Genomic DNA, 21311 nt, shown 5'->3' with positions numbered 1-21311 from the left:
AATCCAGCAGGCTACACAGGGCACACTGCCTCAAAAAGAAAAAAAAAAGCAGCAGTGTGCTTAAGGGTCACGTTAAACAATACAGTAATACAGCTTTTAACAAGCTATCTTTTATTTTCAGTGCTAATGATTGAACCTATTTATTTTAATATAAAATTCAACACAACTTAAATATCTGATAAGAATATGGGTTAATTTAGTTTAAGAAGTGATTCCAAGGCCATGCAGTGGTGGTACACACCTTTAATCCCAGCACTCAGGAGGCAGAGGCAGGCAGATCTCTGAGACCAGCCTGGGCTACAGAGTGAGTTCCAGGATGGGCAGGGGCTATACAGAGACACCTTGTCTCAAAAAACCAAAAGAAGTGATTCCAAGTTCAGTCACCTGGCTTCTTTTCACAAATCTTTTCTAGATGAATTTTTGGAGATGAAAATGGATCCAAGCCCACAGCCTCCTCCTCCTCAGACAAAGGAGTCAAGCGCTTTGTGACACACTACTTCAATAAATGACTCAGCTGGTCCTGCAGGTCAGGAGACTGTTCAACACTGGAAATCAAACAGAGTAAAGGGTTGTCTGAAGTGAGCAGGAAAGATATTTCTTGGTATGATCTATGCTTTAACACATCACTCTTGTTACACCTAAGTCAAAACTGACCTCGGTCCACGTGGGCCTCAGAAGTGTTTAAACTGAGTCTGGCACTGCGGCACAACTGTCTGTCCCAGTTACTTGGGCGGCTAAGGCAGAGGAGGGTCACTTGAACCCGAGTTTGAGGCCACCATGGAAACACAGTAAGACTCCAGCTCAAGGTGAGAGAAAAGGAACCCATGAGGAAGGGTTTGTACAGATGGGCATGGTGGCACACACCTGTAACGCACCACTCAGGAAGCAGAGGCAGGACTGTGAGTTCAGGTTAGCCTGAGCTACATGGTGAGAGGCCTTAAATCAAAAAGAAAAAAGCTTACAAAAACTTAATACAGTTAATAAAATGAGACTGTTTAATAACTTTGGTATGTTTGCTCTATTTATGAATATTACCAATATAAATGGATGTCTATTCCTAAAGGTGGCCTCTATACCCTGTAACTTATAGAACGCAACAGGCAGTGAATCCAGTTCCTGCACACCTTTAAAATACACTGTGTTCTTCAAATTTTAAACAGGCTAACCAGAGCATGGTCATTTAAAGGCACATGTCAACCAGTTCTCCACAGATCCTGGGCCCAGCAGTTCACTCCTAGCATGCTCCAGTCGGCCCCACCCACCACCTCTGAGGTGCCACTCCCAGCATGCTCCAGTCGGCCCCACCTACCACCTCTGAGGTCACTTACTTCTTCTGAATAGCTTCTTGCCTAAGTGGGGAGGGGAAAAAGGAAAGAAACAGGGGGACCCGGTGAGCCAAGAGAAGTCATTGTGGACAGATCACACAGGCAGGCAGAATCCACCTGGTTAAATTTAGTATTATACTAATCACGTGGGGATAAATAACCACGTATCTACACACTGAAAAACATTAGCTATCGGGACTTGAATTCTCAGCCATACAATCCCAATAGGGTATGCAAGCATCTTCACCACAGAAAATACAAGACAAGAGAAACTACAACACATGGCAAATTCAGTTGTAGTTTTTATCAAAATTACAATGAAGGCGCTGCTGTCCGTGTATTTCAAAACCTAAACGATTTCTATGTTGCTGTATTATGTATAGGAATACCAGTCACCATCACACTCCATCTCCAGGGGAGGAAAGACACTGGGCACAGAGTGGACAGATACTGATCAAGTGTCTCTCAGGTGCCACACATTGGTAGCACGTGGATCCCGGCAAGCTCTGCCCCCATGGGTTCTTCCTTTGTAGAGCTCCCAGTTAACACAGGGAGGTTCAAAACAAGTGGTCCCAGCTCCCACTCTCCCACACCTCAACTTTCCCTGAAGCCTTGGTGTCTTTCCCCACGATCAACCCTACCCGCCTCCCCGGCAACCCCGCCTCCATGGGAAGTTATGACCACAGGCTGAGGCTGAGGATGCCACAGTTGGTGACTGCCGGTTAGGGCATACTCACTGGTACTGAAGATGTGTTGTTATTATTGCCATTTTCCTTAAACTCTGCATAACAGAGAGAGAAACAGAATAGTCCACTTCCCTATCCCTATGGCCATATAACATACACACACACACATACACACACACACACACACACACAATGAAAGAAAGTTTCTTACATCTTCTGAGTGCAAGATGGCATCTTCCTGTAGAACCATGTTTCGAGCTGCCTGACCCAGCAGCTGGAAGACAAAAAAAAACCAGTAATGATCAAAATTCCCAACTCTGAGACTGGCCTGGCAGTGTAGGCTTGTAATCCCAGATGCTAGGGAAGTTGAGGCAAGTTGAAGGCCTGCTGGATTACAGAGTAAGTAAGGTTGGCTAATTTAGTGACCCTGTCTCAAAGTAAGAAAATACAAAAATGGACGGTGATTTAGCTTGGTAGGTCTGGTTCAATCCCCAGCACAGAGAAAGAAAATCCATTTCCCTGGCACAGTGGCCATTCTGACAGACTCCACACCTACAGCCTCCTCCAGAATCAGAGCTCCAGAATGCCGAGCTCTCCAGACAGCCTGTTCATCGGATGCTGGCAGAAGTCAGCAGGACTGCTCTGGCTGGACCACCTCTGGTTCTCTAAAAACAAACTTGAGGGCCGGGCGGTGGTGGCGCACACCTGTAATCCCAGCACTCGGGAGGCAGAGGCAGGTGGATCTCTGTGAGTTCGAGGCCAGCCTGGGCTACCAAGTGAGTTCCAGGAAAGGCACAAAGCTACACAGAGAAACCCTGTCTCAAAAAACAAAACAAAACAAACAAACAAACAAACAAACAAACAAAAAGTCACTATGATACCCCAACCACATTATAAACTCATGAAGGAAATGGCAGAGGCAATGTGCTATCCATGCTATGGAAGGAATTCAGTAAAGACAAAGGCTGGAGAATTGTGAAATTATATGTCAATCCTGTCCAGAAACCAGGTTAACTTCAGCTTGATTTAATCCACACTGCTTAATGGGGTCATACTCAGACCCTCCTACAGAAGAAAACACTCAGGTAAGAGATACATAAAGATGAGGAATGAGAAGGAGCAGGCTAGAGGCAACCAATGTCGAAGTGATTTCTGTTAGCTTATCCAATTAATGCCATGTAAAGGTAAATTTATGATGTTCAATATACACTAGTAGTTAAATATAAATCCATCTTTTTAAAAAAATAGGGGTACAGGGTCATACTATGAAGCCCCGTCTAAGCTAGAACTTGCTATGTAGTCCTTGCTGGGCAAGAACTCACTATGTAAACTAGGCTGTCCTTGAATTCACAGAGATCTGCCTGCTTCTGCTTCCCAAATGTGAGATTAAAAGCATGTGCTACTATAGTCATCTTTAAAAATGTTTAATTGCATGTATTTATTTATTCTGTAGAGGAGAGAGGGACATGTGTGCCATAGCACATTTGTGGAAGTTAGACAATAATTTTTGGAAGTTGGTTCTCTCCTTCCACTATATGGGCCCCAGGCTGGGATGGAACTCAGACAGGCCAGCTTAGTGACAAGCACCTTTACTTGCTGAGCCACCTCACTGGCCCAAAACCCACTTCTTTGAAGTTTAAACATATTTATACCATGTCTTCAACAATTTGTTTATCTAGGAAGGAAATGTGTGTGTGCAATTACATGATGTGTGGGATATTTTGCATGCACATGCATTTCCTACAAAATAAACAGAATCTATAAATCATGAAAAAGAAAAGCCAACATGATTGCCAACAAAACTGACCCAGGAATTCTGTGCATCCATGATCCAATGTCACAAGGTGAAACCATGATTTGCATAATTTATATTTGGAAAACGCAATATAACAATTCTTTAAATTCTTCAAGCTTTCTCTGACACTGAATCCTAAAAACAGCATGTCCGATGGGACCACACAAAGCCCATCAGCAGAGAACAGCAGGTCAGGGACTCAACAGTTCTGTAACATAGTGAGGACACATACTTCTTGTACAGATGGGATTTCTGTTTGGTTTTGGACCAGTCAGTAAAAGCTAGCTACACAACAGGTTATCATAACTAATGTGAACATTCCTACACAAACCCCAAGACCTGAGAACATACTGCTCAGTTACCACAACTACATAGGAAAACAGGTATGTGGAAAAAGAGAGGCTTGCTATTCTATGAAAGCTAAGCTGAAACTGTAACCACTTGCTGAAGACCAAGTGTTACTAAATTAAGGAAGAAGAAGTTAACCAGTCTGCAGGGAAAATTCATGGAAATCTAAAAAGATCCTGAGCTCTGTTTTACATATGTATTCTAGGCTTCCATTTTAAGAAAGACAAAACTAGAAGTCTTAGCTATGTATGGATGGTTTAATCTAACAAAATGGACACACGCTTCATTTCTTTTGGTTTGTTTTTTTGTTTGTTTTGTTTTGTTTTCAAGACAGGGGTTCACTGTGTAACAGCCTTGGCCATCCTGGAACTAGGGCTGGTCTTGAACTCCGCCTGCCTCAGCATGAGCCACTACCCCCTGCTCCATTATTACTTTTGTTCGGAGTACCAGCTGTTAATAAGCATTTAGTATTTGCTGAATGAATGGATGAATGAATGAATGAATGAATGAGTGGACAAAGTAGGGTCAGTTAGAACCCTTTCTTCCTGCCGTTAGTCACCACTGCCCAGGCAGTTTTGAGTTTTTTAAACAGTCCCTTATGTATTCCAGCCTCTTGCATTAGCCTCCTGAGAGCTCAGATATAGGTACCCCCCCATACGTTTGGTTCCCCTTTAGTAAATACATACCAATGCAATTGTGAGGTCATCGCATGTCGTTTACCTGCCCACAAGCATGTTTCATGAAGAAAAGTGCTATGGACATGCACATGTCTTTGTGTGGGCACACACTTTCTCTAGAATAGCTAGCTACTTCAACATGCAGAGTGTACATGTCATCAAATCATTCCATTCATAGAATTCCATGGAGGAAGGGGAAGGAGAATAGGGCAATGGAAAAAGGCTACTCTAAGAAATAATGAAGATCGTGGTCAGAAATATAAAGAATAAACCCACAGGCAAAGGGGTGACAGGAATCTGGGAAGTTGAGAGCAAGCCGAGTTTCGAAAGGGGACTGAGAACAGACGGGCACCGGGCAGGAGCGGCGGCTCAGCCTGTGCCTCTCCTCCTTCTGGAACACGGGTTCCCGTCACGTCGCCTCTCCCAGCCCTACCCGCTCACCCTAAACTGAAGGGACGCGACCAGAACGCCACGGCCGCGCGGCCAGCAGCCCACACTCCCAGGATGCAATGCGCCGCCCCTCCCGGAGCGGACGCGGGCCGCGGGCCCGGTCCACGCCCCGCTCACCTCCGAGCTCCGCGAGCCTTTCAGCACCTGCTTGGTGAGCGCGATCACGTCGGTCCCGCAGGTGTTCACCTTCTCGGTGAGAAGCCCCTTCACCGACTGACCAAATCGTGCTTGCGAATCCGGCGTCCCAGTCGCCATCGTCCCAACCAGCGAACACCTCCGCCGGACGACGGCGAGCCCCGGGGGCCAAAAGAGATGCAAAGCGTCCAATCCTGCCGAGAGGAAGGGCCGCATGCGCTTAGCTCAAGCGGCTTACCAAAATGATTTAAAATGCTCAGTTGATGAGAATGGAAGACAAGGTCTAAGCAAGCCACCCTGGAGCGGATGGAATAAAACTTAGGTGGACCTATAGTTTAGAGTCAGAAAAGCTGGATTCCAACCCATTTAATTCTGCCATTTAAGCAGTGGTGAGGCTGAAAATTAGTCAACCCCGGGATCTTACGTCCCTCATCTGTGTTACAGACAGCGCTGCATGAACTAGATGGGGGCAGAAGGGTCAGAAGTTCAAGGTCATCCTTGGCTATTAGGCAAGTTGAAGCCAGACTGAGATACATGAGACCTATAAATAAATATAAATAAAATTTATATAAATAAATCTATAATAAAGTAGAGATTTCCTTCAATTCTTACAGACATTTCATTAAAATTGTCAAAGGACACAGACAGTGCAAAGAAAAATAAATTCAAATTTACTAAATTGAAAAAAAATGTCAACATCACTAATAACTTTAATCGATAGTAATTTTTATCGATGACTAACTAGCCTTTTAATTAAAACCCTGCTTATAATAACTTCGGAAGTGGGGCTTACCAGGATATTAGTGTTGAGTATTCATGCCAACTCAAGTGGCAAGGAAATCTCCCTTTGTAAATTTTATAAGCTCTCAAGGCACGCAGGTGGCCAGAGGCACACACCCACCCTTGCCCCTCCTTTCCCTCCTATAGTGGCAGAGTGACCAGGCCCCACCCTACAAGAAACAACCTCACCAATGCCTGAGCTTGCCCCCAAATCAGGCCACACAGTCCCTCAGTCCCAGGCCATCCTGGGAAGCCCCCCTCTCCCCCAAAGAAACCCCGTGTATTCTGCCCAGTTCTCTGCTGCTTCTCACCACGGTAGAGGCGGCAACCTCCCTGGGTTTTTCCCAACCAATCTCTTTTGTGAGATTTGTTGTACTTGTTAGGGTCCGAGAGAAGCCCCCAAGAAAGACCAACGGTCATGTACGCAATTTAGCAGGAGCATTTATTTCCAGCATGTTGGGGTGGCAAACAGCGACCCCCTAAGGGCGGCTGCAAGCTCCTTCCAAACTGAGTTAGGGGAATTGCAGGAAGGAGGGGTTAATCTGGTGATGATTGGTGGAGGAAAGGTTGGTTTGGGAGCTGATTGGTTGGAGGCTGTAGTGGGTAGGGGCTTGTTGACAGAAAGGTAGGAAACTGGAGGTGTGTGTGGGGGGGTATTTGCTGAGCCAGATGAGGGCTGGGGGCGCCTGCTGATTGGTTGCCCCTGAGTTGTGGTCTTCCTGAGAATGGCTTGCTCAGCTCCAGCCAGTTCCAGTAAACCGAAACTAAGGCCTGGTTCCTGCAGGGCGGCTATTTGAAGCCTGGCATGGCTCTGGTCTGGCTCCCCAGTCCCCTCAGTACTGTGTGACTTTGTGGTATTTCTTGGCTTCCCACTGCTACCTTCCCATCCGGTCTGTAGCACTTAAACAGTTAAGTCATTGGGAGTAGCCCTTGAAGGGGACATTGAAACCCTGGTCCCATGTTGTCCCTCTTCCCATCTGTGGTAGTTTGCATGTAATTGGCCGCCATAATCTCATAGGGAGCGGCACTAGTAGGGGGTGTGGCTTTGAGTGGGTGTGGTCTTGTTGGAGGAAGTATGTCACTGTGGGGGTGGGCTTTGAAGTTTCCTGTGCTCAGGATACCACCGAGTGTGTCAGTCAGTCTGCTTCCTGTTGCCAGCCTATCAAGATGTAAGGACTCTGAGCACCACATCTGCCGCCATGCTCCCCATCATGATGATAATGAACTGAACCCCTGAAACTAAGCGAGCTGCCCTCAATTAAATGTTTCTTTTATAAGAGTTGCCACGGTCATAGTGTCTCTTCAGAGAGATAAAAACCGGAACTAAGATACCTTCCCAAACATGAAGTGAACGGTCCTTCACCACATACTGCCACCATAGTGTACTGTGGTGCCACAGACCCAAAGCACTGGAGACAAATGATGTACACTGGAACCTCTGAAGGAAAAGAATAATAATAGAACAGTTACACATACAAAAATCCTAAATTGAGAGTCTGCAGAGATTTTTTTAAACAGTTCGTTCAAGAAAATTCCTAACTCAAGAAGCTCAGAAGAAGCTGAGAGGCACATGAAGGATTATTGTCTGAAACCATCAACACAGAATTCTACCATATGTCCTCTCCTTGCCATACTACTTTTTATTTATAGAAGAATTATTTCTTTAGATATTTAACCACAGAGCCATATCTCCATCTTCAATTTATTTTATTTTTCTGTGCATTTGTATTCGTAGAGGGGTGGTATGTGTACAAGTCTGAAGGTGCCCTCAGGAGCCAGCAGAGGGCATCAGGTCTCCTGGAGCTGCAGTACAAGTGATTGTGAGTTGTTCAACATAGTTGGGTGCTGGGAATCAAACTCTGATGCTACACAACAGCAATTTGCTCTTAACCATTGAGCTGTCTTTCTAGCTCCTATTTATACTTTGAAAGACTTGTCACAAGTTAGAGAAACTCCTGAGTTACCTCACTATACACATTTCTTTCATTAGTATTACTGACTTCCTTAAATCTACCTTTTCTGGAAGTGATCATCACATTAACTCCATATCTTTTCTCCCAAGCTATTGTTCGGACAGCCAATTTAGATATTTGTTTGTTAGTTTTTGAGACAAGGCCTCAGTATTACCTCAGACTGGGCTCTAGCTTACAGAGAGCTCTCTTACCTCCTGGGCACTGGGATTTAAAAGCATTCACCACCACCACAACCATTTTCTTTTTATACAGAGATATTTCAGATAAAAATGTTAAAATCCCAGCAGGTCATGCTCAAAGCCAAGTGGGGATGACTGTGGCCTTGTCATTTCCCAGCTGGAAACCTGCAGTGTAGTTGGAGAGCTTCTCTCCAGATGCCACCAAGCCCCCACAGTCCCACAACCCACATATAAAATAATCACTCAGATGCTTATATTACTTATAAACTATATGGCTGTGGCAGGCTTCTTGTTATCTACTTCTATCTTAAATTAACCATTTTTATTAATCTATACTTTGCCACATGGCTCATGGCTTACCAGTACCTTACATCTTTTGTGCCATGGCGGTGGCTGGCGGTGTCTCTCTACCCAGCCTTCCACTTCCTATAATTCTCCTCCTCCTTGTCCCCCCATCCTTCCTGCCTGGCTACTGGCCAATCAGCACTTTATTTATTTTAACCAATCAGAGCAACACATTTGACATACAGAACATCCCACAGCACTGTAGTCTCCTGGGACTCTAGTAAATGAGACCACAAATGGCCCTTGTACCACACTTGTGACCCACGACTTTACTATCCACTGTAACTGTAGGTGAATGAACGTCAGGAACCACCTTTTGATCTCATTTAACAGAAGAAAAAAGAAAGATTCTTTAGCAACTGTGATGGTCAGCATCACTGTCAACTGGGCAGAGCCTAGAATTACCTAGGAGATAAGCCACTAAGCATGTCTATAAGGGACTGTCTCTATTAGGTTAGCCTCTGGATGTGTCTATGATGGATTATCTATATTGGGTTATCCTCTGGATGTGTTTGTGAGGGATTATCTATATTGGGTTAGCCTCTGGATGTGTCTATGAGGGATTATCTAGATTAAATTAATCTACATAATGATGTGAGAAGACCCACCTGAACTGTGGGCAGCACCATCCCCTGGGCTAGGGCCCTGAACTGAATAAGAAGGAGAAAATAAATTGACCGTGAGTGCTCATTACTCTGCTTCTTGACTGTGGGTAAACAGGATTGGCTGCTTTAAGCTGCAGCCATCATGACTTCTGCGCTATGATGGACACTCTCAAATTGTGAGCTGAAACAAACTCTTCATTTGCTTGCCAGGTGTTCTGTCACAGCAGTGAAGCCACTAACTAAGACAGCAAACCTTAGAGATGTTATCTTAGAGGCCATCAAGATCTTGTGTACAATTGTTATAAATATACACGGCCATTGTAATGACAATAAAATGTGACTTTCTCAAATATATATATAATTTGTCATTTCATTACTCTTATTGTACAATTGGTAGCATTAAGTACATACTATACAACTATAATCACTATTTCGAGAACCTTTGCATCATTGTAAACAGCGTACCAATTAAACAATAACTTCCCATTCTCTTTCCCACCTACCCTCTGGAAACTTCTTGTAACTGGAAGTTTCTCTGGTCATGCCCACCACCACCACCACCACCACCACCCCCTCCCCTCCTGTCCCGATGAATCTTTCCCATTTGAGGTCCCATAGCCACTTATAAAATAAACACTCAGAGGCTTAATATTAATTATAAACTGTATGGCCTATGGCTCAAGCTTCTTGCTAGCTAGCTCTTATAACTTAACTCAATCTGTTTCTATGAATCACCATGTGTTCCATGGCTTTACCTGTGTCTCATTACATGTTGCTCCTAGGACGCGGGCTGACATCTCCCTGACTCTGCCCTTCTTCTCTCTGTATCTCTGCTTAGATTTCCTGCCTGTCTCTAAGCTACTTTGCCACAGGCCAAAGCTGCTTTATTTATTAGCCAATGGGAGCAACATATATATTCACAGCATACAGAAAGACATCCCACAGCAACTTCTATTTTAATTTTTTTAGCTTTTGAAAAGATTTGTTTTTGCTGGGCAGAGTGGAGCACACCTTTAATCCCAGCACTCGGGAGGCAGAGACAGGTGGATCTCTGTCAGTTCGAGTCCAGCCTGGACTACAGAGTGAGATCCAGGACAGGCTCCAAAAGCTACAAAGAAACCCTGTCTCCAAAACAAACAAACAAACAAAAAAGATTTATTCTTATTATTTTTAATTGTGTGTGTCTGTGTGTAGGTATGTGTGCATGAGTGCAGGTGCCCCCAGAAGCCAGAGAAGTGGGAGCCCCTGAAGTAGGAGTCATGGGAGGTTGCACTGCTTGATGTGGGAGCTGGGATTCAAACTGAGGTCCTCTGGAAGAGCAGTGCCTGCTCGTGACATCTGAGCCACCTCTCCAGTCCTTCTACCTTAAACTCTACTTTACTTTCTATTTCAGATACCACCCAGAAGTGGAATCATCAAACACTTGGTTTTGTTTTATATATTACTGGCTTATTATCATTTATCTATGATGTACATATCAGAAGTTCATTTCTTTTTAATGGCTGAACAATATTCTAATAAAGATGTATATTAAGTGAGTGTGTTTACATGTGTGTGTATAAAACATAGCCCATGCATTTAGTAGTAGTGCCCTATGGTTATACTGGAGCTTAGATTTTTTTTTTTTGGTTAATATTATTGTGTGTGTGTGTGTGTGTGTGTGTGTGTGTGTGTGTATTGTTGACATTTCTGCACTACAACATGTATAAGGAGATCAAAGGACAACTTGCAGGAGTAGGTTCTCTCCTAGCATGTGAGTTCTGGGACTGAACTCAGGTTTCCAGGCCTGGTGGCAAGTGCTTTTACCCACTTAGCCATCTTGCCATCCTCGAAAATTTTCTTATCACCTTACTTATGCGTTTATGGAGATATTAGCAAACCTATTACTACCAGTCACACAAAAAACATACTACACACAATTCTATATAGCATGTGATGCTGTGTGCTTTTGTTTTATTCTGTTCATGGGGTTTGTTTTTGTTTTTGAGACAGGGTCTTTTGTATAGCCCTAGATGCCCTAGAACTCACTGTGTAGACTAGCCTGACCTAGAATTCACAGAGATCCACCTGTCTCCACCTCCCAGTGCTGGGATTAAAGACATATGCCACCATGCCCAGCAATGCAGTGTGCTTTTATCATTACTTTGTCATACCAGGAATAAATACTATGTGGTCATGAGGTATAATTACCTTTATAAATGTTTGGATTATGTGGTGGGAATCTAGGTCCCTCAAAACACAGAACACTGACAGGATTAAAACATAATTTTTGAGTATTTCTGCATGCATGTTTATGAGGGATAACTCTCTGCACTGTTCCTTCCTTAGAATGTCTTTATGTGAGTGCTGGGAAGATGACTTGTTGGTTTAGAGCACTTGTTCCGCAAAGGACCCAGGTTGAGGCCAAAGACTTACAAGGTGGTTCACAACCATGGGAAACTACAGTTCCAAGGGCGAGGCCCTCTTCTAACTTCCTCTGGCAGACACACACATAGTGCACATGCATACATTCAGACAAAACATTCGTACACATGAAATAAATCTTTTTTTTTAAATAAATCTTTAAAGAGGGGGATGTCTTTACATGCTTCTGATATCGAGGTGTGGTTCACCTTACACAATCAGTCAGGAGGTGCTCCTCCATGTCTATTTTCTTTAAAAAATTATAGATAAACAGTATCATTTCTCCCAAATGTTTGATATGATGTATTAATAAAATCATATATATTAGTCTTTCTGTGGCTGAGATTTTATTTGGGACCAAATTTAGCTATTTTTCTTTGTTGAGAAAGGATCTTACTATATAGCTTAGCCTGATTTCAAACTCATTATTCTCCTGCCTCAGCCTCCTAATTGCTGAGTTTACCAGCTTGTGCTGCTATACCTGGTTTATTCTATTCTTCAATGCTATAACGAAATACTTGAGGTGTGATAACTTGTAAAGTAAAGGGTTTTTTGTTTTTTGTTTTTTGTTTGTTTGTTTGGTTGGTTGTTTGGTTGGTTGGTTGGTTTGTTGGTTGGTTGGTTAGTTTTTGGTTTTTTTTGAGACAGGGTTTCTCTGTGTATCTTTGGAGCCTGTCCTGGACCTCACTCTGTAGACCAGGCTGGCCTCGAACTCACAGAGTGCTGGAATTAAGGGTGTGTGCCACTGCCACCCAGCTTTCTTTTTTCTTTTTTTTTTAATTAAGAAATTTTTTATTCCTTTTACATACCAATCACAGATCCCCCTCTTCCCTCTTCCTGCCCTTCTATCTTCCACCTCCAACTCACCCTCTATTCCGTCCTACAAGAGTTAAGGCCTCCCATGGGGAGTCAGCAGAGCCTGGTACATTCAGTAGAGGTAGGTCCAAGCCCCTCCTCCTGCCTCAAGGCTGTGCAAGATGTCCCACCATAGGTAGTGGGCTCCAAAAAGCCAGCTCATGCACTAGGGATGGATCCTCATCCTACTGCCGGGGAGCCCCTAAAGCAGATCAAGCTACACAATTGTCTCAGTAAAGCAGTTTCTTTAGCTCAGCAGTTTCTTTAGCTCACAGGTCAAAAGTTCAAACAGAATGTAAGAGTCTGATGAGCACCCTCAGGCACATCTCAAAAGAGGAAGCCAGAAGGCGACTGGGGTCCCATAATCCCTTCCAAATATACTCCTCTGATAGACCTAAGGACCCTTCACTAGGCCCCATCTGTTAAAGGTTGAACCTCCCAACGTGGCCTCACTGAAGACCAAATCTCCAACATATAATGTAGGACAAAAAAGTATCCAGACAGTGGCTCAATGGTTAAAAGCACACACTACTTTTGCAGAGGACCTGAGCTGAGCTCCCAGCACCCACATCAAGCAGTTCACAACCACCTGTAACTCCAGCTTCAGGGAACCCAATGTCTCTGGCTCCATGGGCACCTGCACTTGTGCATATATTCACACACACACACACACACACACACACACACACACACACACACACACACACACACCACACACCACACACACACATACCACACACCACACACACACACCACACACACACACACACCACACACACACCACACCACACACACACACACACACACACACACACACACACACCACAAACACACATACCACACACACACAATTTAAAATAAAATAAAATAGTGGAAAGCAATCAGACAACAGTATTGTATGTTCCTGATGCTTCTGTTCTGAATAATTATTCATCTAATAACTTTGACAAAGATCAGCTTAAATTATCTTTTTCTTTCTATGTGAGTTTTGGTAGATAACATTTTAAACTTTGCAGACATATAGTGATGTATAGGTTTTCTTCATTATTTATTTTTTTTTTAAGACAGTTTCTCTGGATTGCCCTGACTGTCCTGGAACCAGCTGTGTAGACCAGGCTGACCTCGAACTTGGAGATTCACTTGCCTTTGCTTACTGAGAGCTGGATAAAAGGTGGCCACTATCATGCCTAGCTCCTTTATTATCATTTTAATGTCCAGTGGCCAGTAGTAAAAAGCTACAATTCCTTTTCCTCTTTTCTTTCTTTTTTATTTTTTTAAATTTTATTTTATGTGTATGAATGTTTGGCCTGCATGTCTACATGTGTGGGCTGTTCTTGCAGAGGGCCCGGGTTCAATTCCCAGCACCATATGGCGGCTCACAGTTCTCTGCAACTCCATTCCCGAGGACCCAATGCCTTCTTCTGGCCTGCCTGAGCAGCAGGAATGCAAGCAGTATGCAGACATACAAGCAGGTGAAACATCCCTACACACAAAATAAATAAATGAAAATATAAATAAAATAAACAAGATCATTCTACCTACTTAAGAACGTAATTAGCTTTTTTTTTTTTTTTAGTAACAAGAGTGCTAATTTCATTAAGGAATGTAAAGAGAAGAACTGGAATCTGAGGTGAAATTTAGGATTGAATAAAATCCTAGCATTGACATCTGTTTGTGTGTTTCTTTATTTGTTTGTTTGGTTTGGTTTGGGTGTTTTTGAGACAGGGTTTCTCTGTGTAGCCTTGGCTGTTTTGGAACTTGTTCTGTAGACCAGGCTGAGCTCGAACTCACAGAGATCTGCCTGCCTCTGCCTCCTGAGTGCTGGGATTAAAAACCTGTGCCGCCACTCCCTGGCTGCTTTAGTTCTTAATACCCTGCTCTGGTGATCTCTTTCTCAATAAAAATATGAAAAGATTGAAATACATTTTGCTTGCTACTTGGTGGATTTTGTTTTATATTTTGTTTGTTGGTTGGTTTGTTTTTGAGACAGGCTGGCTTCACTTTATAGCTGGGAGGGGGGTTGGGGGAGTGGCCTTGAACTCCCAATCCTCCCTCCTGTATCCCCTCTACGCCCAGCCTTGTCTTGGAATTTTTCACTCAAAAAAACTTCTGAAGTTTCATTCTCAGATAGTAGAAACAGGCCAGGTTCAAGAATGTGAGAGAGCTTTTCTCTCTGATCATGGTGCACAGGGCTTTGCAATAATGAAATTGTGTGAGCTCCAATCCATTGGCCACGGTAGTGTCTGAATACCTGTCTCCAGTGGTTCGAATGGATTCAGGTAATTGTGGTGATGAAGGTGATGGGGGGGGGGGGGGGAGCTTTGTGGCAGTGGGAACACGAAGCAGCTGCTTGCTTGCCCACATCTCAGCAGACCAGGAAGCTGATGTCAGGGGATGGTTCACCCCCACTTCATTTTTGGTTTTAATGATTTGTCATTGTTTTTAAAATAGGAATGCTAGTCTGGCTACATAGACATCAGATGCGTTAGTCATCTAAAGAACCTACTTTTTCTGGGAGTGATGGCATATGCCTTTAATTCCAGCACTCAGTGCGCAGAAGCAGGAGGACCTTTGTGAGTTCAAGGCTAGGCTGGTCTAAATAGTGAGTTCTAACCCAGCAAGGGCTATCTAGTGAGACCCTGTCCCAAAAAAAATACAAGCAAACTAACAACAACAAAACCAATAATAAAAAAGAATCTGTTTTTTATTTTATTGGAAAGTAAGTTTCTATCACATACTTTTATCAGTGTCTGAGACAACTGCCTGCATTTCTAATGATGGTCTATTCTGACAGGCTCTCAGAATAGGAATGTGATTAGCTTTACTATTTTTGCTACATTTACACAGTGTGTGTATGCGTGTGTGTGTGTGTGTGTGTGTGTGTGTGTGTGTGTGTTGTGTCTGTGTGTGTGTGTCTCTGTGTGTATGTGTCTGTGTGTGTATGTGTGTCTGTGTGTGTGTATATGCATGTGTGTGTGTGTGTGTGTGTGTGTGTGTCTGTGTGTGTGTCTCTGTGTGTGTGTGTCTGTGTGTGTGTGTGTGTGTGTGTGTGTGTGTGTGTGTGTCTGTGTGTGTGTCTGTGTGTGTGTGTCTGTGTGTGTGTGTCTGTGTCTGTGTGTGTGTCTGTGTGTGTGTCTGTGTGTCTGTGTCTGTGTGTGTGTCTGTGTCTGTGTGTGTCTGTGTGTGTGTGTGTGTGTGTGTGTGTGTGTGTACATGTGTCATGACACACATGGAGATCAGAGGACAGTTTTCAAGAGTCATTTCTCCTTAAGGTTTTGGGATCAAACTCAGTTACCACACTTGCAGCAGACACCCTTACCTGCTGAGCCATCTCAGTGATTGCCCCCCTTGTAGTTGGAGAGCTTCTCTCCAGCCCCCGCCAAGCTCTATTAGTCCAACAACCCATTTATAAAATAAACACACAGACATTCATATTATTTAAACTGCTTGGCCATTAGCTCAGGCCTACCATTGTCTAGCTCTTACTCTTATATTTAGCCCATTTTTGTTAGTCTATACTTTGCCACATGGCTTGTGGCTTACCGGTGTCTTTACATGTTGCTTCTCATGGCAGCGGCTGGCAGTGTCTCCCTCCCCCAGCCTTTACTTTCCAGCCTTCTCCTCCTCCTTGTCCCACCTACCCTATCCTTCCTGCCTGGCTACTGGCCAATCATCACTTTATTTATTTTAACCAATCAGATCAACACACTTGACATACAGAACATCCCACAGCACCCCCTTACATTTCTGAGAACTGATTCTCCTAACTAAATTCTCTTGCTTCAGTGGGGTCGGTCAACAAGGCACAAGAGACAGTTAGTGAAGTCAGGTGAGTCAGATTGAGAGCCGATGGTTGACATCTCTAGTATAAGGATCTTCAATCAATAAACTCTGTTAAGGTCAGTAGCAGCTCTTATTTCTTAAATTTTGAATACTGATGATGCTTAAGACCTTGGTGGATAAGATCACCCAAAGGAAATGATGGGAGAAGGTCAAGGGCAGGCTAAAGAACCTTGACACACATTAAACAGCTGTGGAACAGAGAAGAAGGATCAAAACAATTTTCAAGAACCTGGAGCTGCATGCCATTAGCAGAGGGTTAAAGAAAAGTAGATGATTAGTAATGTCTGCAAGTGTTTTATGAATGGAGGTCTGAAAGACAGCTAATGCGTTTAGTAATGAAGAGGTCACCGCTGACCTTGTTATCAGCAGATCCAGTAGTGTGCTGGGCTCAGAGACCAAACTGCAATGACTGTACACACAATGAATAAGGAATAGAGTAAAGACACCAGCCTCCATCACTCTGCCAAGAGTCTAGAGGATGGAGAAATGGCCTAGAGGTTAAAAGCACAACACTGCTCTTTCTGAGGACCCACGATCAGCTCCCAGCACACACATTGAGCAGTTTACAACTTACTGTAACTCCAGCTCTAGGGGATCAGATGCCCTCTTCTGGCCTCCATGGGCACTCAGACCCATGGATGTACATTTCTTTAGACACATACCCATACAAATAAATGAAACATAAATAAATAAGTAAATCTAAAATTAAAACGTCTGACAGGGCTGGAGAGAAGGCTCAGAAATTAAGAGCATTTGTTATTCTTGTAAAGGACTTAGATTCGGTTCCAAGTACCAACATGGCAGCTCACAATTATCCATAATTTCAGTTGCAGGGACTCCAACTCCCTCTTCTGAGCTCCGCAAGCACCAGGCATCCATATGGTGCACATACATATATGCAGGAAGACACTCAGATATATAACACTGTGGTAGTTTGAGTGTAATTGACCCCCATAATCTCAATGGGAGTGGCACTATTAGGAGGTGTGGCTTTGTTTGAATGGGTATGGCCTTGTTGGAGGAAGTGTGTCACGGTGGAGGCAGGCTTTGAGGTTTCCTAAGCTCAGAATACTACCCAGTATGTCAGTCGACTTCTTGTTGCCTACAAGATAGAGTAGTCTCCGCTACTACTCCAGTACCACATCTGCTGGCATACCGCCATGTTCCCTGTCATGATAATGGACTGAACCTCTGAAACTGTTAGTGAGCCACCTCAATTAAATGTTTCCTTTCTAAGGGTTGCCATAGTCATGGTGCCTTTTCATAACAATAGAAACCCTAAGACAAACACTTTCTCCTCTAAATCACCATACCAAATAGGAAAAGTATCTATTAGTGTGCCAGGAATTTTTCGCTGGGTGAGAAAGCAGGTCTTCTCATGCGTCATTCACATGAATGAGAAACCTCACAACTATGATAACTATCTCCTTCACATTAGCTGGCAAGACCACACAGGAGAGGTCAATAAATGTGATGCTATGGTAAAGATTTTAAAATGTGATAGAGAGATGGCTCAGAGGTTAAGAGCACTGACTGCTCATCCAGAGGTCCTGAGTTCAATTCCCAGCAACCACATGGCTCACAGCCATCTGTAATGAGAACTATCTGTAATGAGATCTGGCACCCTCTCCTGTACATAATAAATAAAAATAAATAAATAAATAAATAAATAAATAAATATAAAATGTAATAGACATAAGCACACTGGGGAAAAGATAATGCTGAGTGTGGCAAAGCCTTCCCAGGGAGCTCTCCTCTCAAGTCCTTATGAGAGTTCACTCTGGTGAGAAGCCCTGTGTCAGTGGTGACAGGTTCCAGGGACTTAGCTTTGGATGCTACAAGTGAGAAGAACTTCAGTGACAGTTCCAGAGAGACTGTACCAGGAGAAGACTCCTCTGTGAAGAGGGTGAGAAACTGTACCAGGAGAAGACTCCTCTGTGAAGAGGGTGAGAAACTGTACCAGGAGAAGACTCCTCTGTGAAGAGGGTGAGAAACTGTACCAGGAAAAGACTCCTATGTGAAGAGGGTGAGAAAGCCTTCAGGAACAACTCCAGCCTCTGCATGAGTCAGAGAAGCCCCATAAGTGCTCTGAGAGTGTGAGAAAGCCTTCCCCTGAAGCTCCAGTCTCTGCATCCACCAGAAAGCACAAAAATATGTATATCTCAAAATATCAGCTCTATAAGCTGTTTTGCTAAGAGTTTAAAAGTTTTGTTTTGTTTTGTTTTGTTTTGTTTTGTTTTGAGAGGGTTTCTCTGTGTAGCCCTGGCTGTCCTGGAACTCACTCTGTAGATCAGGCTGGCCTTGAAGTCAGAGATCTGCCTGCCTCTGTCTCTCAAGGGCTGGGATTAAAGGTACGCCACTGGCCCAGCAAGAGTTAAAAATCTCAAAACCGTTAGTGCCATCAAGAGGGAAATGCTTTAACAACCTTAACTGATCTCAGGCACCTTGGCAGCAGTCTCCAGCAGAACATTCTTTCTAAAGAGACTTAGGTGAGTCACTGTTCCTATTCATCAGCTCAGACAAGAGTGATCCACAGCTTGATTCTGCGTATGGGATCTCTCAGTGTGCATGCCCGAGATGGGGCATCATGTCCCTGCCATACATATGGTATTTCTTGGAGTTCTAGAACCAGGACTTGGTTGAAATACTACCCCAAACCCATGAACTATGCTCAGCCTTTGAGTCACCCTCTGTCTGGGTGTTACAAAACGATCAGGAGAGGCCCACTCTCCAGGGATGCAAGCTCATACTTCAATTGCTTCTTCCCTGTGCCACTCACATCCAGCTATTTCCCCAGCCCCAGGTTTGGTTTGGGTTTGGTTCTGGTTTTTCTTCTGGTTAAAAGCACATGATACAGGGCTGGAGAGATGGTTAAGCTCACTGGCTGCTCTTCCAGAGGACCTGACTTCAATTCCCAGCAACCACATGGTGGCTCACAACCATCCATAGTGGGATCTGATGCTCTCTTCTGGCATAAAGGTGTACATGCAGACAGAGGACTCATACATAAAATAAATAAATAAATCTTTTTTTTTTTTTTTTTAAAGCACATGATGCAGTCACTAGAAAATAAGCCCAACTTAGAGATGCAATGATGAACAGAGTCTACAAACTAAAGAAAATCTCCAGGGCACTTCTGACTGCCAACCATTTCCTGATCAGCTGAGTGAGTGGATAATTATGATTCTCCTAAAATCAAATATGATATTTAATGCTGTCTAGGAAGCGGTGAGTGTTCATGGGTACTCTGAGGACCCTCTGAGGTAAAGGGGACTCAGTAATAACAGGACACAAGGAATGCTATGTCCGAGTTGAATCAAGTGGCAACCTGAGAAACCCCAGAACATCATGGGAGCTGAGTGGGCTTAAATGAAAAGGAATCGGGAACTCCAAAAATGAGTGTCTGCCATCACTATGAAGCATAGCACAGTTCCCCAAGAGCCAGGGCAGGCCTTGGGAGTGCTGGCGGGGGAGTCATGGAGGAAGAGTCACTTTCCTGTCATCACCGGATTACATGCCAGTTCTTTGTTAGCATTGGCATGTATTGCTAAAGCACCATCCTTCTTGTTGTTAATGGGAGGGGTCATGACCCTGTGGCAGCCAGCTGGCACCCAGCACAGGTGCCAGAGCTGTGAACAGGAGAGGGGTGGTCAGGGACAGGAGGTGCTGAGCCATTGTCCTGATTTCTTTGGACCTGCTCTGTTTTGTGTCGGCTGACCGAAATGAAAACTCCCATAGAGGAATTCAAGGGATATATAAAAGACCAAAGTCCTAAAGATGAGAACAGAAGTTTCCCTTCTCAGCCCTGTTTCCCAGGAGCTCTCACATGCAGGCTTTTGCTCAGGATCTTTGGAGAAATAAGGGTCTGAGATGCCAATGTGCATGACAGGCTTAGTGACGGCAAAATGAGGTGGGGGGCGGGGCTGGGGTGAGTCTGTCTTCGTGAGTTTTAGGCAGACACCTGCAGGAGAATCTCTGGTCTGCCCTCGCTGCCTTCCCTATCTCCACAGAGAGGCTTGGCTAACACCAAAGCCCCTTTCAGGCCTCGAAGCCAGCAAGGTAATTTGCCGAAGTGTCTCACCATTTCCAAGTTACCACAGCACGGCGGAGTGTGAGTGAAGAGCCTGGACATTTCATTCACGTGGAGTCATTGATATACCATTGATAGGATTTTGGTTTTAGGGAGAAAATGCTTTATTTCTAGCTTTATCGCTAGTAAGTTCGTGCAAAGTGCTTACTCTTTGAATCTGGTTTGTTTTTTAACAGAATGAGGACCCTGGACTAACTGATCTCACCATGCTGCTGCTGCGAAATACAACTAATGTCTTTGAAGCAGCCAACTCTTTTATTTGGTTTTTAGTGAAGTAACTAATTTAGTGTTAAGCTTTGAAGTCCATAATTGTTATCTTTAGAAAATATTGTTTATTTGAGTTATAGTATGTCCAAATCAATTTAACATGTATGTGGGGGATGGGCACCTCTGAGTGTATTTACCCACTGAGAAGAAAGCAGTGAGGGTAAGTTGGAGATACAGAAGAAAAATGACAAATGAAACGTTCTGTGAGAGGGTGAAGGAGCAGGCACAAGGATATGGGGGAAGGCTACATTTTTATGGTGTGTGTGTGTGTGTGTGTGTGTGTGTGTGTGTGTGTGTGTGTGTGTTTCAGAAATATTTCCATATAAACATATAAAGAATTTCTTTTCTTTTTTTGTTTTTCGATACAGGGTTTCTCTGTAGCTTTGGAGCCTGTCCTGGACTAGCGTTGTAGCCCAGGCTGTCCTCGAACTCATAGAGATCCACCTGCCTCTGCCTCCCGAGTGCTGGGATTACAGGTGTGCACCACCCCCGCCTGGCAAAGAATTTCTTTCCACTGTTTCTGATCACATTGTATCCCAGCTCCTTCCAGTGGAC

The 21311-nt window shown here is 43.9% G+C and overlaps 1 protein-coding gene across 4 annotated transcripts; it reads right to left on the bottom strand.

Moving 5' to 3' along the window:
• Positions 1 to 314: 314 nt before the first annotated feature.
• On the bottom strand, positions 315 to 5609 carry Borcs7 (BLOC-1 related complex subunit 7). 4 transcript variants are annotated; one of them, XM_036195230.1, is made up of 6 exons: positions 5399 to 5609; positions 2223 to 2285; positions 2063 to 2106; positions 1329 to 1349; positions 655 to 800; positions 315 to 545 (listed from the first exon to the last, which is right to left on the bottom strand). In XM_036195230.1, exons 1-6 carry the CDS (start codon positions 5534 to 5536, stop codon positions 511 to 513), a joined length of 447 nt encoding a protein of 148 aa, XP_036051123.1. In that variant the 5' UTR covers positions 5537 to 5609; the 3' UTR covers positions 315 to 510. The 4 variants fall into 4 exon arrangements, with proteins under 4 accessions (XP_036051123.1, XP_036051134.1, XP_036051129.1 ...); XM_036195241.1 differs by lacking the exon at positions 5399 to 5609 and adding an exon at positions 4841 to 5318; XM_036195236.1 differs by lacking the exon at positions 655 to 800 and having other exon boundaries at positions 5399 to 5602.
• Positions 5610 to 21311: the final 15702 nt, after the last annotated feature.

This window comes from Onychomys torridus, chromosome 1 (assembly GCF_903995425.1).
Source record: "Onychomys torridus chromosome 1, mOncTor1.1, whole genome shotgun sequence".
Classification (NCBI taxonomy): domain Eukaryota; kingdom Metazoa; phylum Chordata; class Mammalia; order Rodentia; family Cricetidae; genus Onychomys; species Onychomys torridus.
The sequence above is the reverse complement of the archived record's forward strand: the minus strand, read 5'-3'. Positions and strand labels throughout refer to the sequence as shown.

Bases quoted from the DNA above. Each gene is read 5' to 3' on its own strand.
- Borcs7 (XM_036195230.1), bottom strand. From the start codon at position 5,536: ATGGCGACTGGGACGCCGGATTCGCAAGCACGATTTGGTCAGTCGGTG. The intron at 2,286-5,398 runs GTGAGCGGGGCG...TTTGTCTTCCAG, and splicing joins AAGGCTCGCGGAGCTCGGAG to CTGCTGGGTCAGGCAGCTCG. The intron at 546-654 runs GTCAGTTTTGAC...TTTGATTTCCAG, and splicing joins TGAGGCCCACGTGGACCGAG to TGTTGAACAGTCTCCTGACC.